The 17,490-nt window shown below is 58.1% G+C and overlaps 1 protein-coding gene across 1 annotated transcript; it reads left to right on the plus strand.

Moving 5' to 3' along the window:
- Nucleotides 1-917: 917 nt before the first annotated feature.
- Nucleotides 918-16,436, plus strand: IGLON5 (IgLON family member 5). Its single transcript, XM_087421240.1, has 8 exons — nt 918-1,107; nt 9,258-9,336; nt 10,047-10,279; nt 11,857-11,976; nt 13,433-13,567; nt 13,764-13,884; nt 14,447-14,601; nt 16,014-16,436. Exons 1-8 carry the CDS (start codon nt 1,029-1,031, stop codon nt 16,100-16,102), a joined length of 1,011 nt encoding a protein of 336 aa, XP_087277366.1. The 5' UTR covers nt 918-1,028; the 3' UTR covers nt 16,103-16,436.
- The last annotated feature ends 1,054 nt before the right edge of the window (nt 16,437-17,490 follow it).

Below are 17,490 nucleotides of genomic sequence, written 5' to 3' on the forward strand. Positions count from 1 at the left end.
AACTGCCCCAGACACAGAGTAGGCTCAGAGATTGTTCCCCCCTTGCCTCAGAGGTCTATAGAAGGGGACGGGGGACAGGGACGCCTCACCTGGTGGGCCAGGAGGGAGAGCTATACCTAATAAATGGATGCATGGTAGGACTAGGAGGAAAGAACTAACTACAGGCTGCTGAAATGGTCGACAGAGCCAGCGTCTCCCCCCGGATCTCTCTTATTCTTTTCAATAACCTTGGGAAATAGAGATGATTCCATCTTGCAGGGGAAGACACTGAGGTTCTGGGAAGAGAAGTGACTTGTCCAAGGTCACACAGCCAACTAAGTGAAAGAATGGGGAGCCCGGATTTTTTGCACCTAAACCCTGGATTACCATCTCCTCCCCACTCCCACCCCCGAGATCAGGTCCCCCAATTGCTCCTCATTCCCTTATTATCCTGGGGCTGAGAGTTGGGTTGGAGGGAAGAAGGAAATTTCACCGCAAAAGTCGGTGTTATTCGTGAAAGTAGATGAAGAAGCTGAACTGTGTTCCACAGGAAGAGGGGGCTGGGGGCCTGGGCTCTTGGGTCTAAAGAGAGGAGGGGCTGGGGGCCCTGATTCCTGGGTCTGAGGGAGGATGAGATTGGGACCTGAAGCAGGAGGGAGGTGGGCTCCAGGAAGTGGCCCAGACCCGGGGTTCTGGGGATCCGAGGTGGGAAGACGTGGGGACGTCCGGAGCAGGAGGGGGTAGGGGCCGGGCCGCAGTAACAAAGGCCTCTCCCTCCAACAAGCACCCCCCCTCGGCCCCGCCTCCCCGGCCCCCTGCGTCCCCTGATTGGTCGGTCTTCCTGCCCGTCAGCACCGCCCCCCTCCCCGGGTCTGCAGCAGCTCCGGCTGCCTCGTCGCGCCCCCCGGCCCCCTCCCCCCGCCCCGCCGCCCCCCGGGCCGGTGCTGCCGCAGGCGGGGTCCCCCTCCCCCTCCCCCTCTCCCCCCAGGCCTCGCGCGCCCCGGACCGGCCCCCCCTTTCCCCTCCCCCTCTGCGCCGCCGCTGCCGCGATGCCCCCCCCTGCGCCCGGGGCCCGGCTCCGGCTTCTCGCCGCCGCCGCCCTGGCCGGCCTGGCCGTCATCAGCAGAGGTACCGCAGCGCTGGGGGCGGGGGGCTCGGCCCGGACGCCAGGGTCCCGGGCGGGGATTGGGGGCGGGGGGCTGCATCCGGGCAGGGAAGGAGAGGCCCCGGGACGCCGAGGTCTGGCCCCGGGGGCGGGGGCTGCGTCCCCTGTCTGGGAAGGGGGTCCTCGGACGTCTGGATCCGTGCCCGGGGGCGGGGGTCCGCGTCTTGTCGCCTGAGTCTGGGCCTAGGGGCGGAGGTCTGCTGCTCCCGGCCGGCAAGGGGGTCGCGGGCACCTGGTCCCAGCCTGGGGGCGGGAGTCTGCGGCTCCGGATTAGATGAGGGGGATTAGAACCCCGGGCAGGATCTCTGAACTGAGTTGGGTTGTGGGGGGGAAAGAGGGGGATACCCTGTTGGGGGCTTCTTCTCTGCATAGAGAGGGTCCCTGTGGGGGTCCTGGCCTGAAGGCTGGGATAGGAGTCTCTGGGCAAAGGTGGGGGGATGGTGTCTTCCCAGGGTAGGTAAGAGGGGGCAGGGGTGTCCACAGACCTCTGTTCCAGGGCCAGGGAAAGAAGCGGGGAGGGGTCTGGTCTCCCAGCTGGGAAGGGGCTGGAATTCCCCAGCTGGGTCATCTAGGTCAGGAGAAAGTGTTGGTGTTTGGGGGGTTGCAGTTATGTGGGGGAATGGAGCTGGTGATCCAGGAAGTTTGGGGTGCTGGGCTGGGGACTCAGATGTGGGAAGCTCTGGCTGAATATCTGGCTTCCCGTGGCGGGACAGGGGTTGAGAGATGAGCAGATTGAGAAGGGAGGGTCCACTTGGAGAGCAGGGAAGGGTTAACACAGGGTCAAAGGGTTAATCTAAGCCCTGGTAGGGTGGATGCTGGGGGTTGGTGTGTGGAGCAGGGAAGGGAGAATGGAAAGTGGGGGCCTCAGGGGGTGAACTGGAGTCTCTGGATGGAGGACGTGTAGCTGGACCTTGTGTCTTCCCAGCAGGCTGGCAGGCTGGGGATGGTCCAGGAGATGCCCCCTAAGGAAGGGGAGGGGACAGCAAGAGGCAGGAGGCAGGGAACGGGGTTAGTTCAGTGCTTCTGGAGGATTCTCCCAGGCCCTGCCCTGAACCAAGGATCACAGAGTCAGGGACACATGATTGGGGACAATCTAGAGCCCCCAACAGGCATCCCCTCTTGGCCTCCTGCCCACACACACTGGGTCACGCACAGCCACATAAACAGCAGTCACCGAGTCTGACCCTGAGCTGCACCTGCAGACACCCAGTCAAACACTGCCCCGTGCATGCAGGACGCCGGTCTGCACAGGCAGAGATGCCCGGCCTCGGCCCTAGCGGGTCGGAGTGTGAGTCCCTCCCTAGTGCAGACTGTCTGAGCGCTCCTCCCACCCGACCTGTCTGAACGGCTGTCTGACTTTCTGACTGCCTGTCTGTGTCTCTCTGTCTCTGTCACTTGTTTCTTTAGGTCTCTCAGGGTCTCGGCCATTTCCGGAGGCTCCTGAGCTCTGGGTGACATTCCATTTGTCTCTTTCTCTGTGTCTCTGTCTCTCTGTCCCTGCTGCTGGTCTCAGCACAGTTTCACATCTGTCCCTCCTGCCTCTGGAACTGGTTCCCATTGTCACACCACATGTGTGTCTGTCTCTTCCTGGTTCCCTCACACGAGCCTGGGTCCCCATTCGCCTCTAGGAATTCACGTCCCATCTCAGTCAGGGCACCTCTCATTTTCTCCTTGTCCTTCCCTTGTCTCTTGCTTTCTCCCTTCCCCCTCTCCTCCCCTTACTCCCTCCTCTCTCCCTTCACCTCCCCACTCCTCTTTCTCTCCCTTTACTCTCAAGAAAACTTCGCACTTTGCACTTGGACTCCAGGACCCCAGAAATCACTGTGGGACACACATCCTGGGCTGGGAGCATAGTGGAGCTAGTAGGTGGCCTGTGACCTAGGGCGAGTCATTTCCCACCTCTGGGCCTTCAGTTCCCCATCTGAGGACTGAGGGCAGAAGGGGATGGGGCAGGGGTGAGCTGAGACAGAACTCGAAGCCCCACCTACCCACCCACTAACAGTCAGGCTCTCTGAGAAAAAACCCATGGCCAGATATACTAAATTGCATATTCTTCTCTCTTCTCTTTTATTCATTTGGTGTTTTCCAAATTGGGGAGGAATACGTGCAAGTGAACAGTCCACTACAAATATTTGTAAGAGCAAACCCCATCTCGCCCCGCCCCACCCTCCCCAAACCCACTCTCAGCCCGAGCACATCCTCCCACAGCTCTCTCTCACTTACACAGTCAGACACGCAGCAGATGTAACGGGATGGTTGGTTTGTTGATGTTTTCCCCAAGATAGAAACAAAATAAACCTATTTCTCTGCAACTGGATTTTTTCCACTTTACCTCCCCAGCATCCGTAGATATTGTTCTATCTCTATTTTTATTTTTGATTCTTTCTGCCATCACAACACACACACTCACTCACTTACAAAAGTAGCGGCAGCAAGTGACGTGGGGCATTTCCTTTGCTCCCTCGTGGGTGGTGTGGCTGTGTCAGATGGAGAGGGGGCAGGGTGAACCTGCATATGTAGGCCGTTCTCTATGGGCCCTCTGGGCACCTGGTTTGTCTGGACCGTGGGCTCTGCCTCACTGGTTCATGTGACATGTATTCACTGAGCGCATAGTGGCCATTCTAGGCCCTGGGGGTCTGTATATACACAGCAGTGAGTGAGCCAGATGAAATCACTGCCCTCATGGTGCTTACATCCTAGTGGGATGGACAGAGATCAAAAACTGAAACAAAACCTAAAAACAAGCAAGCAAGTAAACAGGTAATTTCAGAGAGTGACGGGGAATGTAAAGAAAATAAGTGTGACTTGGGGGACGAGTTGGCCATGTGGGCTCAGGTGGTCGAGGGCGCCGTCTCTGAGCAGCTAAGACTGGAGTTCAGACTGAAAGGAGAGAAGTCAGCCTATGAAAGATCCCAAGGAAAAGCAGAGGCAAAGACCCTGAGGTGGGAACCAGCCAGGGAGTGGCCAAGGTGTTGTGGAAAGTTCCAGGGCTCTTGGTCAGCGTCAGGCTCTGGGTGTCAGTGATACAAGGGCCCCTAGATTTCTGAGGTCAGCAAAGAGGAAGAGGGGTCTGGGGGTTTCTCAGTACCTGCAAGGCCAGGCCCAGCCCCTTCTCACAGCTCTGCTCTGCTAGAGCCACACACCCTCTCCCATCGTGTCCCCCACCCCTCCCTGGGTCCAGCCACACTCCTGCCACTAGCTCTGAGTGACCACCACAAGCTCACACTCCTTCCTGGGCCTCGGGTTCCCCACCTGTGGGTTCTAGAACTGTGGAATCTAAGCATCCCCCCATTGGAAGGTCCCAGCTTCACCTAAGTTCCTTCAAGGGGTGGCTGGAGGTTCTTATCCCCAACTCAAGGTCGTTAGATATCCCTTTCTCTCTTAAGGGAAGGGAACTCACCTACCTTCACCCTTCATCCCTTGATTTATCAGACAGCTATGAGGGCCACTAGTCTGGACTGGCAGAAGCCCGTGTGGTCCCTCCAGTCACCACTGGACCAACAGGCTGGCACCTGCCGTGTAATCATCCTCTCAGCCAACACATGTGCAGCTGTTTGCACACACTTAACTAGCAGGCGCTGTATTAAACCCGTTACTCGGATGACCTCTTTTCATCCTCCCCTGCAACCCGATGAGGGAGGCACGATGATCTTCCCTGCTTACAGGTGGGGAAACTGAGTCCCAGGGAGGTAAAGTAACTTGTGCAACTCAGGGGCAGAGCTGGGATTTGAACCCCGGGCAGCCTGGCTCCCCGGTCCGTCCTCCCAGTGGCCTGGCTGTGCTGGCCTGGGAGTGTCAGAGCGGATGCTGGCAGGCATCTGTACGTGAGCCGCTGACTCGGGGATGGGTGCTGGGCAAAGAGCAACCTACAACCCAGACACACCCTGCCCTCCCCCACCCACCCCCCGGAGACTGACGCCGAGCGAGGGAGAGCAATGCTGTTTCTTTAAAAAGAAGGTGCTGTTAGGAACAGCCAGCATTTATTGGGCCCTTTCTGCATGCTAAGTGCTGAGCTAAACGATTTGTTTGCATGTCCTCATAGAATCCCTCACAAAAACCCTCAGAGGGAAGAACTATTATTTTTCTCCTTTTACAAATGGGGAAACTGAGGCTCAGGCTGTCCAGAGGTCACCCAACCAGGAAATGGTGGGACAGACATTTGATCTTCCAGCCCAGGCACCTCAGGGTTTTCTTATCCCGTCTCTAGACACCATCCATTCCCTCTACAAACACTTCCCTGCTCTGAGCTAAGCCCATCTCCAGGGGACACAGCCAAGGTTCAGGCTCTCAGGGAACTCCTGGTCAGGTGGGGGAGGCACCCCTGGACACTGTCCCAGCTGAGTCAGATGGTGCCCAAAAGAGGGAGTGAGGGCTCTCTGCCTTGAACAATCAGGGAGGTCCTCCTAGAGGAGGGGGCATTTGAGTTTGGGTCTTGAAGAATGAGTAGGAGTTCAAGAGTTGGAGAAGTGTGTCTCAGGCATCCATTTACATTCACTCGTTCAACAAATATTTCCCAAGTCTTCCTGGGGGCCAGGCCCTGTGCTGCAAAATGCTGGGGACATAGACCTGAGTCAGACCCAGGCTCTGCCCTCAAGAAACTTCTAGTCTGCTGGGGGAGACAGACAGACAGTCACCACAGTGTGCTCTTAGCTCTAACAGAGGTAGTCCAGGCATTGTGGGAACACAGACCAGGCCTGAAGCGGCAGGGAGGGCATCCCAGAACTGAGTCAGTTTTCCAAGCAGAATTCCTACAGAGTGGACCTCGTGTGCACTGGCTTCTTTATTTATTCATTAAACATCTCTTGAGGCCTCCTGTGGGAGCTCCTCTAACGATGCCGGAGTCTTGGAGGGGCTCCCATCTGGTGAAGGAAGCAGACCTAGACACAGTCCAGGGAGATCGGGACTGAGACCGAGGGAGGAGCCAGGCCCACGGACAGAGTGTGTGGTGGAGTGGCTAACCTGACCCCCACCCTCATTACAAGCCCAGAGAGGGGAAAGGACTTGCCCAGGTCACACAGCACAGAGGGGCCTCCTGATCCTGGAGTCTGGGAATTGCGGGAGACAGATACATGGACCCAGGACATCCAAATTCATAGACACACAGGTGAGGAATCAAAGACCCACTGAAACCTGGATTCCTTCATCACGCGTCTCCTGGGACTGCCCTGAGCCAGGCCCCGAGCTGGGTATGCTGGGGACACAGATGGTCTGAGCCAGGCCCCGCCAGGACAGGAGCTCAGATGGGCTCAGCTGGGCTGTCTGTCCTAGAGGCCCCACTCCATGAGGTCCCTGGAGAAGAAGCGTTTTGACAGGAAACTATAGGACAGAGGGATGGGGAGAAAATTGGGTAACACAGAGCTGGGCTGCACATGCACCAGGGGAGATGAGGCAACAGAGGGAGTCCATTGCCCTGGACGCCAGGCCGAGGGGCCGGGGGAAATAGGGGGCCACGAGAGGGGTGGGGGCAGCTCCGAGTGTTGGAAAGATCCCTCTGGCAAGGGGTGTGTGTCTGTCTGTATTTCTGTCTGCCAGCACATTTGGTGAGGGTCCTGCCTGCCTCTGTGGGGTCCACTCCTCACCCAGGGCCCTGGTTTGTGGGCCCAGCCCCCGTGGGTGGCACCTGGTTGAAATCAGGCTGAGCCCAGGAGCCCTGGGTTCCCTGAAGCTTTGGGGGCACCTTGGACAGCTCCCTCTTCAACCCCAGGAGGGGTCCCCCTCCTTTAACTTTGGACAGTGGCTGTCGTGGGTGGGCTATGATTTTGCCCCCTATGGGGCATCTGGCAATGTCCGGGGGCGTTTTGGGTTGTCACCACTGTGGGGTAGGGGAGATGCTGGTGTCTAGAGGGTGGATGCCAGGGATGCCGCTGAGCATCCTACAACGCACAGGACAGACGCCCACAATGAAGAATCATCCGGCCCCAAATGTCACTGGTGCCGAGGCCCTGGCCTAGGATGTGTGTGACCAGGAGTATGACAAATCCTGCGGGGGCTGTGTGGATGTGGCCGTGTGTGATCTGATCACAGGTGACAGAGTGACTGTACGCACTCGATTCTTGGCCCAGGGCAGCCCCTTTGTATTTGAGAGCCTGTCACGGTGTAGCTGTAGTTTTCTGCATGAATTTCCAGAGTGGTGGCTGGGGATGAGCATAGCCCTCGGGCTGGTAGTGTCAGTGTGACCGATTAGACAAGCGTTTGTGTGTCTGCACATGCGTGTGTGACAGTCCTCTGGGTAGGGCTGTAACTGTGTGTGGACTTTGCACCTGCATGTGTGGGGCTGTCGGTGTCAGTGTAACCGTGTGGATCCAGTTGTATCTGGTGTGATGACTTGGTGTGCAATGGCTGCTTGGCCTGCGGCTGTCCCTCTGTGGCTGAACCTGACAACAGGAGTGCTTCTGGAAGACAGCTGTCTTCTCTGGCTGACCTTCTGCTGGGTGTGTGTCCTGAGCTGTGTGTGTCAGCATGTGTGTGTGCGCCTGTACCTCTGAGCAACGCCCATCGCCTTGTGTGTGACTGAGTGTGTGGAACTGTTTCCTGGCCTTGTGCTGGTTCTGTGCATCTTTCCTGGGCCCTGGTGACTGTGTGTGTGTGTCTGTCCCCTGGTCGTCTCCGGCTGTTACTAGGGCTGTGTGTGGCCGCGTCTACTCTGCACAACTCGGGGAGGGCCAGCCCCTTCCCTCCTTCCAGGGCTCTTCAAAGCCCAGGAGTATCTCTGGCCTGGGTGAGCCCAGGGTGAGGGGCTGCAGGCGGGCCTGGGTAGCCCACCACACTGGCTCTGCCCAGCCCCGTCCTGAGGGGCTGTGATGGAGAGGGCCCCTGGGAGTCATTGGGGCGGCACAGGCAATTAATTCATTAGATTAATTAGCTCCTCATCCTGGGGCGGAGGGCAGGGCAGAGCCCAGGCGTCCAAGGTCATCTGGCCTCCTCCTCTCCCCTGCCTGGTGCTGTCTCCAGCCACCGCCTCCGCATGCCCAGCCCCCACTCCCTGGCCCCGGTCCAGCCTGCTGGCCACCCTCCACAGAGAGATGAACGGGTGGGGGTGGGGGCTCTGCTGGGCAGTGGGGCCTGTGAGCTGTGCTGGAGTGTGCAGGCAGGCGTGGGTGTGCATCTGTGAGTGTGCCTTGGTGAGCATGGCACATGGGTGTGTCTGCGAAGGTTTGTGTGTGGCTGTCCACCGTGCCTAAGGGTGTGTCTGTGCGTCTGTGATAGATGTGTGTCTGCATGGACATACGCATGCATCTGTGTTTGTGTGCATGTGCTCGCATCTGTGTGCCTTTATGTCTGTGTCCACATATGTGGGTGTGGAGTATCTGCATGCAGCTGGGTCTGTGTGTATGTCTTTCGATATATTTCTGAATTAATGTGTGTACATGCATGTATCTATCTGTGTGCATGTGTTTGATGCATATGCACATGTATCTATGTGCACATGTATGTATCTATGTACTCATGAATCTGTGCATGTGTGCCCATGTATGTGTTTGCTGCATGTGTATCTGTGCACATCTGCGTATGTATATGTATCTATGTATTCTTGAATCTGTGCGTGTGTACAGTGTGAATATGTATGTGCACACGTGTATGCCCATATGCATGTGTATGTCTGTGTACACGTGTATCTGTGCACGTAGATGTATCTGTGTATGTCTCTTTGTGCATGAGTATTTATGTGATTGTGAATCTGTACATACGTATATGTGTCTCTGTACACAGTATCTGTGCATATGTGTATGTGTGTACATGTGTATGTATATGTGTGGATTGGTGTACATGTGTTTGTGCGTACATACACATGTGTATGTGTGCTGTGATTGGGGTGTTGTCCCTGGAGGTGTGTAGGTTTGCGTGTCCCAGTCTGAGTCAGTGTGGGCCTGTGGGAAGGTACATGTTGCGTGTGTCTGCTCTGAGTGTGTCTGCCATGTGTGTGTCTCTGGAGACATCAATGAATGTGTGTGCCAGTGGGTGTGGGAAACGTCTGTGTCTGCAAGAGTGTATGCATGTGTGCGCACTCGTGTGTGCACATGTGTACGGTCCCTGCCATGCCAAGGGCTGGCAGTCTCCAGCCCAGGCCCTGCCGGGCTACCAGGCTGAACTGGCTCTCCCTTCCCGTCCGCAGGGCTGCTGTCCCAGAGCCTGGAGTTCAGCTCTCCTGCGGACAACTACACGGTGTGCGAAGGCGACAACGCCACCCTCAGGTACCTCCCGCTGCGGAGACTCGGAAGATCCCCCAGAGACTGCAGTCCTGCCCCTCACCTTCCTTAGGGGAAAGCAACCCCGACCTGAGGGCACAGCCTGGCACCTCCCATGTCAGCGGAACAGACTCTGGGCCCAGCTCCACCCCTGGGCCTCAGTGTCCTCATATGTCAAATGGGCAGAGGAATGGTAACCACTGCGTGGGGTGTTGTGAGGATTCAAGAGTTTGTACACACACCCCAGCTTAGGGACCACGTCTATGAGTGCTTAATACGTGAGAGCCAGGACTATTATTCCCCAGACTCTGCCTCTCCCCACTCTGGGTCCCTGTCCCCCCCACCAGGTCCTTGTCCCCCTCTCTCTGGGTCTCTGTCCCCCTCTCTCTGGGTCCCTATCCCTCATCTCTCTGCATCTCTGTCCCTCTCTCCCAGAATGCCCCAGACACTTCCTTTCAGGTCTCTGGCACACAGCAATCACTCAGTAACCATCAGCTACCATTCTGTTGTGCACTTGGGCTCACAGCTTTCCCTCTCTGAGGCTCAGGTTATCCACCTATAGAGTGGGCAGTCACCTCTGGCGCACAGGACAGCAGCGTGAACTGGAGATGTAGTGGGCCTTCCTCTCCCCCATCCAAGCCCCATGATGGAGGAACCTGGAGGGCCAGGCTGGGGTGGGGAGAGAAGAACCTTCCTCCCCTCGTCCTCCCCTACAGCTGCTTCATCGATGAGCATGTGACCCGCGTGGCCTGGCTAAACCGCTCCAACATCCTGTACGCGGGCAACGACCGCTGGACCAGCGACCCGCGGGTGCGGCTGCTCATCAACACGCCGGAGGAGTTCTCCATCCTCATCACCCAGGTGGGGCTGGGCGATGAGGGCCTCTACACCTGCTCCTTCCAGACCCGCCACCAGCCGTACACCACTCAGGTCTACCTCATCGTCCATGGTGAGCCCTCAGCAGGGGCCCTGGGGGGCAGGGGACTTTTATGTACTCACCAAGTGCCTGCTCCCCGATCCTAGGAATACATGCATGTGGAAGGCAGATACACCCTGCCCTTGAGGATTTCAGCCAAGCAGAGGGAGGGGACCTTCAGCATGACAGCTTCTAGGGCAGGAGAGCTACAGGGTGAGGGGGTGCTCAGAGGAAGACCACATTCATTCGCTTAGCCCTGTTTATTGAGCACCTACTGTGTACAAGCATTGCTCTAGGCGCTGGAGATAGAGAAGGAGCCAGGCAAGCTGTCCAAGCCCCTTTGGAGGTGACTTTCCAAGGAGAGGCGGCTTCCCAGACATAATGTCTGCGCTAAGACCTTCAGCTGGGGGCAGAGCTGGTACTGGAAAAGGAACAGCATGTGCAGGGGCACGGGGAGAAAATGAGTCAGGTGTGCAGAGGCAAGTCGCACGTGGCCAGATGCGCCAGAATTCAGAGCAGGAGAGGTGGAGCTGGAGAGATCCACAGAGGGGCAGGAGGCAGAGAGAGGGATGGGGGACGGAGCTCAGGAGGCTGCCTCCTGTGGCATCAGAAGTGGTCTGGAGGGCAGGGACCACTCAGAGAGACGGGGACCCAGAGACAGGCCAGCGGAGCCATGACAACCCCAACCCTGGGGCCAGACCGCCCAGGTTCCAACCTCGGCACCACTCCCCACCAGCCGAGGGACGCTGAGCAAGTGGGGCAGTCTCGACTCCTCATCTGCAAGACGGGATGACGCCACCATGCTTCAAATCCAAGACATCGTCAATTGGAAGGGGCACTTTTATTTTATGCTCTGCTAAAAAAGGAAAAAAAAACCTGCCAATTAAACTCTGGCATCCTACATCGTAAGGCCATCCTGATTGGAAAAATGTTCAAATAGGGGGAAGAAAACACCCTCATGTGTTAGAATTGATGACTATCACAACATCTACCCCAGAGGGGGGTAATGAGGGCTTAATGAGTTAATTTTTGTAAAAACGCTTAGAACAGGGTCTACCACCCAGTAAGCACCGTAAGAGTATTTGTTAAATTAATTTTTCAAAATAATAATGATGAATAAATAAATAAAAATAGACAGAGATGGGAGGGAAGAATTCAGACCAGAAGATAGAGAAACCTAGTTAGGATGGAGGTGGAGAGAGAGACAGAGACCGAGAAAGAAGGAGAAAGACAGAGGACCAGCAGGTAGACAAGGAGCCAGACCCAGAGGCGAGGGAGAAACACAGAGGAATTCTTACAGAAAGACAGAGAGAATATCGGCTGGACTCCCGGGTCTGAGGGAGGAGGCGCTGGGAGCCCTGACCCCTGGGTCTGAGGGAGGAGGGCCTGGGAGCCCGGACTCCTGGGTCTGAGGGAGGAGGCGCTGGGAGCCCTGACCCCTGGGTCTGAGGGAGGAGGGCCTGGGAGCCCGGACTCCTGGGTCTGAGGGAGGAGGGGCTGGGGACCCTGGACTCCTGGGTCTGAGGGAGGAGGGGCTGGGGGCCTGGACTCCTGGGTCTTGGGAGCCCATATCCAGCCTCTCCTTGACCTCTCCCTTCACCGATCTACAGTCCCCGCCCGCATCGTGAATATCTCCTCGCCTGTGACGGTGAATGAGGGGGGCAATGTGAACCTGCTTTGCCTGGCTGTGGGGAGGCCGGAGCCCACGGTCACCTGGAGGCAGCTCCGAGGTAAGGACCCCACCCCTGACCCAAAGCCCCTTCCACCATTCCACAGTCTGGGCCCCTTGACTCCCCGTATCCCTGGCTAGATTCCGAGAATCCCCCTTCCCCCATTGCTGATCCCCTCAACCCTTGTGATGACTTGATTACCCCTCCCACCCTGATCCCCAGCTAGACCCCAGCTTGCCCCACCGCATCCCTACCCCCAGAATCCCCAGTCTCTCCCCCCAGCCCACAGGATTCTTCTGGACTCAGATCCCCACCCCTAGATGGCTGAGCCAGGTTATAGCCAGTGGCCCCACCCACGTTCCGGTCTCCTGGTCACATCACTTTATCTCCTCTGCGGGATGCTCCAGCCCAGAGGTTTTCAAAGTGTGGTCTCCAGGGCCGGCCCCGTGGCTTAGCGGTTAAGTGCGCATGCTCCGCTGCTGGCAGCCCGGGTTAGGATCCCGGGCGCGCACCAACGCGCCACTTCTCCGGCCACGCTGAGGCCGCGTCCCACATACAGCAACTAGAAGGTTGTGCAGCTATGACATGCAACTATCTACTGGGGCTTTGGGGGAAAAATAAATAAATAAATAATTACAAAGTGTGGTCTCCAGACCCGCAGCATCAGCACCACTGGGAACTTGCTGGAAATGCACATTCTTGGGTCCATTCAGATCTAATGAATCAGAAACTGCCCCCAACCACCACCACAGTCTGCTTTAACAAGCCCTTCAGGAGATTCTGATGATGGAGCTGAGAACCAGTGCTCTAGGCTGCCCCCAAACATAGTGCTGAGGTGCCTGAACATCTCCCACACCCTTTTCACCTGGATCTCCACCACCATTTCTCAGATCCCTAGATCAGCATTTGCTGGGTCTTTGGAGGCCAATGGTGCCAATCACTGAATCCCCTGAGAGCCAAGAACCTGATAGTCAGGTCTCAGATCCCTAGATCCTCCCCCACTGGGTCATCTGAGCCCCACAATCTTGCTCTTGAGATCCTGGATCCCCAGATGCCCTGAGTCCCAAAGGGTCTTCTGAGCCTGGTGATCTGTCATAAGACTCCAGATATCTGGATTGCTGATCCCAATCACCAGATCTTGATTCCCTGGACCCCCAGAGCTAGATCCCAGAACTCTGGACCTTCCCCCATTGTGTCTGTATTCCCTGGATCTTTCTGAGCCCCCAAATCCCGGGATCCTCCCCACTGGGTCCTCTGAGCCCAATAAGCTGGGTCATGAGCTCCTAGATCACTGGATCTCCTGAGCCCCCAAATTCTAGGACCCTCCTCAGTGAGTTCTAATTACTAGGCCCCAGAACCTCACTCCCTGCCCCGCCCCTACCAGGAGGCCCCCACTGACCCGGGCATCCGAGGCCCAGCGGTGCCCGCCCCGCTGATGTGTGTCCGTGTTGTGCCGTGTTGTCCCGTGTTAAGTGTTTGTGTCCGGCCCCGCCCCCTGCCCTCCCCTCCCCCACAGACGGCTTCACCTCCGAGGGCGAGATCCTTGAGATTTCCGACATCCAGAGGGGCCAGGCCGGAGAGTATGAGTGCGTGACTCACAACGGGGTTAACTCGGCGCCCGACAGCCGCCGCGTGCTGGTCACAGTCAACTGTGAGCACCCCTGGCACCGGGCACGAAAGGGGAGCGACCCTGGTCCCTGGGGAGGAAGGGGCTGAGGGGGAGGAAGGGGCTGAGGGGGGAGGGGCTGGGGACCTGGACTCCTGGGAAGGAAGGAGGAGCGGGCTGGGGCCGGGACCCCTTAGTCCCCACCTGGCTAGGAGAATCCGCTGACTCTCGGTCCTCGCAGATCCTCCCACCATCACGGACGTGACCAGCGCCCGCACCGCCCTGGGCCGGGCCGCCCTCCTGCGCTGCGAAGCCATGGCGGTGCCCCCCGCGGACTTCCAGTGGTACAAGGATGACAGACTGTGAGGACAGCACTGGCGGGGGATGGGCAGGGGGGTCCTTGGTCCCTTGGACCGGGGGAGGGAGGGCACGGAAGGTAGCCGAGTCCTAGGTCCTGAGAACTGGGGGATCCAGCTTCTAGGTGATGGGGTCCACTGGGCCCCAGCGAGATTGTGGAGACTTAGTGGAAACTTGGGTCCCACGATGATTAACGCTGGGGCTCCAGGCTATTCAGGGAGATGGTCGGGGTCGATGCTGAGGATCTGGTGGGAAACTTTAGGGGACCACTGGGGCAGGGGTCCAGCAGGGTCTAGGAGCCCCTAGAGATTCGGGGCACGCACCGGGAGAGTCCAGTGTCCCTGAGCGGCTAGGGTGCCTGCAGAGGGGCGTCGGTGGGAGCGGCCCGGGGTCCACGGAGCTAGAACCCGAGGCTAAGGGTCGCTGGGGTAGGGGGGCAGAATGCAGGGTGTCCAGGGAATCGGGGATCCTGAGAGTCAGGGATTGGGCTCTGCTCCCCGAGGGGGTCGCGGCCGGGGTCCCACGACCCGGTCCCTGACCCGGGTCCCCGACCCGGGTCCCCGGCAGGCTGAGCAGCGGCACCGCCGAGGGCCTGAAGGTGCAGACGGAGCGCACCCGCTCGATGCTTCTCTTCGCCAACGTGAGCGCCCGGCATTACGGCAACTACACGTGTCGCGCCGCCAACCGGCTCGGAGCATCCAGCGCCTCCATGCGGCTCCTGCGTGCGTCCAGCGTGGCGGCCGTGTGGCGGGGGGGCGGGGCCTGGGCGCCGTGGGCGGGGCCATACGATTGGGCGGGACCTGGCGGAGTGGGCGAGGCCTGGGTGGAATGGGCGGGGCCATACAGAGTGGGTGGGGCCGGGGCGGTGGACACAGTGGGACCGCCCCAGACTGACACTGACCCTAGGAAAGAGGGAGACACAGAGACTCAAGCAATGGGACTGAGCAAGAAACTGATCCCCTCAATGAATATCAATTCATTGAGGGCCCGCTAAGGGTCGGGTGGTGGGGACACAGCGATGCACAAAAGAGACAAGGTCCAGGGACTCATAGAGCTTATGGTCTGGTAGTAGTAGAAAAACAATAGACAACTAGACACATAAAATAAAAAGCAAACAAATACGTACCCACATAAATAAGCAAAAAATAATTTTGGATATCCATAAGGGCTACGGAGAAAATAAATAATAGGATTGGGGATGGTAGCATTTGATAAGCTCCTCAGAGAAAGCTTCCTGGAGGGGGTAACATTTGAACTGAGACGTGAACGGTAAGAGGAAGCCCACCCTGGGGAGACCTGCGAGAAGAGCTCTGCAGGCAGAGGGAACAGCATGTGCAAAGGCACAGCCAGGAGGCTAGCAGGACGGGAGCAGAGTGATCACGTGGAACCTGAGGTTGAAGAGGAAGGGAGAGCCAGTCTCATGGGCCGTGGTAAGGATTTGGGATTTTATCCTACAGCAGGACGAGGCCACTGGAGGCTGTTAAGCAAGAGAATGACGACATGTGGTTGACGCTTCTAAAAAGAATCACTTAGACTGCTATTCGAGAGGTGGACTGTAGTGGGCGCAAGATGGAGGCAGCAAGACCAGAGTGGAGGCTGCTGCCTAACCTAGGCCAGGAGCAGTGGGGTGGCACAGTCTCTGTGTCCCGGAGATGTTCTGGAAGTGGAGAGAAGGGGGGTTGAGGTGATTCCAGTTTTGGCTCGAGTAGCTGGGTGGATGGGGATGTATGAAGTATTGAAATGGAGAAATATTGGGGGGCGGGGAGAGCAGTAGCCAGCCTGGGAGAGAAAAGTCAAGAGCGCAATTGTGGACGTGTAGATTCTAAGACCATCGGTGACAGTGCTGGATAGACGGAAACTGTAGGACAGAAAGACAGACACCGAGAGCCCCAGGCTGAGACCATGAAAACAACATGGAGATCTGAGAAAGACAGGGAGGTTAGAGAGACTGAGCCGCAGAGAAAGACAAATGCTCGGCAAGATGAACAGAGTTGGAAGAGCAGGCGCGCTGGGTGAAAGAGGTCCAGAGAGCCCCCTGGAGAGGAAGGCTCAGAGGAGACCCTCAAAGACCAACGCAGAGACAAAGCGTCTCCCCCTCCCGGGCCTCCTCCCGTGACCCTCTCTCTTTCCCCAGGCCCAGGATCCCTGGAGAACTCGGCCCCGAGGCCCCCAGGGCCCCTGACGCTCCTCTCCGCCCTGGGCTGGCTGTGGTGGAGGATGTAGGAAGAACCCAGAGCAGCTCCCTCCCCTTGCGGGGGGGCCTGAGGCCGAGAGGGAGAGAAAACGGGGAGCAAGCGCCGTGGGTCTCGAGGGGGCGGAAGAGCTCTCGGCCACCGAGGAGGAAGAGAGGAGGAGGAGGAAGAGGAAGGAGAAAGATCTTAGAGAACCCATCACTGTGAGGGATAACGCAAAATTATGCATCTTTCTACAGCCATTCTCGCCACCCTTCACGTTGCCGATTGTGACTCACCCCCGGCCACCCCACACCCCTCTCTTAGCTCAGGCTGTCAACTGGATTGCGTGTGTGCAGTGCGTGTGTGAGGATGAGCCCACGTGTGGGTGGGTGGGTGGATGGGTGGGTGGGTAGGGAAGGGGGCTCAGCGATCTTCCCTCCCCCAACACCCCTACATCCACCACTCCCCACCCTGCTGCCTCTCACCTCTGGCTGGAGGTAGGTATGGGGGCTTCATGGTAGAAGCTGTGAGGAGAGGTTTTCCAGGCTCCCTGCTTTCTCAATATATGCACGCACACCGCCCCTCCCCTCCCTCTTGAGACAGTGTTTCCCGGGCAGGTTGGGAGTGGGGAGGGGTGTCGCGCTCCCCTGTTGAGCTGTCATTCAGCCTTTGGGAGCAGGTGGGGGATCTCCATCTTGGCTCCGGGCCTCCCTGCTGTCAACCACCAGCTGCCTGCAGCCAGAGGCCCCATCACTGGCTCAGCAGCCTGAGACCTTCCCACTTTCCCTGTCCCCCCGACCCTGGACTTTCTGGCCCCCTCCTGGGCCAATCGGTGCTTCCATTTAACCGGCAGGCTGGTGCCTGTGGTCACCTGTCTGTCTCAGTGCTTTGCCCTACCCACACCCCCACTCCCCCCGGCCACCTGCAGCGCCAGCCAGCAGCCCTCCGCCCCTCCAGCCGGTCCACAGGTGTGGGCTTGCTGGTCGACCACCCCCTGGCCTCTCCACCAACTGCACCTCCCAAAGGCTGATCTGACCGCCCTCACACACACTCAGATAGACACACACACACACACAACGGCGACTGTGACCAGCAATAGCCCCCTGGCTCCAGCGGTCCTGTAGCTGGTGACCGGCTGTTTAGTTCCCCCAAGGTTGGGCAGCTGTCATCAGGAGGGGGTGCTGAGAGGCTGTAACTGCAGCTCTGACTGTAGGAATACCCCACCCTGCACACCACATCACACAAAGCGAGGGAGAGAGGCATCACGGAGACATCCCGAGCCCAGACCAAGATGTCAAGTCCCCAGCTCCCACTCCCGGGAGACCCTCTATAAACACCTACCCTGAACCACACCACCCAGAGCTGGGGGGGAGAGGGCTGAGCAGGGGCGGGGGCAAGGGGCAGTGACTGTACCTCAGACAGGGGCGTGGGCCCCAT

This window comes from Ceratotherium simum, chromosome 33 (genome assembly GCF_057802395.1).
Source record: "Ceratotherium simum simum isolate JZ-2026a chromosome 33, ASM5780239v1, whole genome shotgun sequence".
Lineage (NCBI taxonomy): Eukaryota > Metazoa > Chordata > Mammalia > Perissodactyla > Rhinocerotidae > Ceratotherium > Ceratotherium simum.

What these genes read in the sequence shown, in the direction of transcription:
- IGLON5 (XM_087421240.1), top strand. Translation starts at nt 1,029, where the DNA reads ATGCCCCCCCCTGCGCCCGGGGCCCGGCTCCGGCTTCTCGCCGCCGCC. An exon ending in GGTCTACCTCATCGTCCATG is followed by an intron (nt 10,280 to 11,856) that starts GTGAGCCCTCAG and finishes ACCGATCTACAG; the next exon opens with TCCCCGCCCGCATCGTGAAT. An exon ending in CGTGCTGGTCACAGTCAACT is followed by an intron (nt 13,568 to 13,763) that starts GTGAGCACCCCT and finishes CGGTCCTCGCAG; the next exon opens with ATCCTCCCACCATCACGGAC.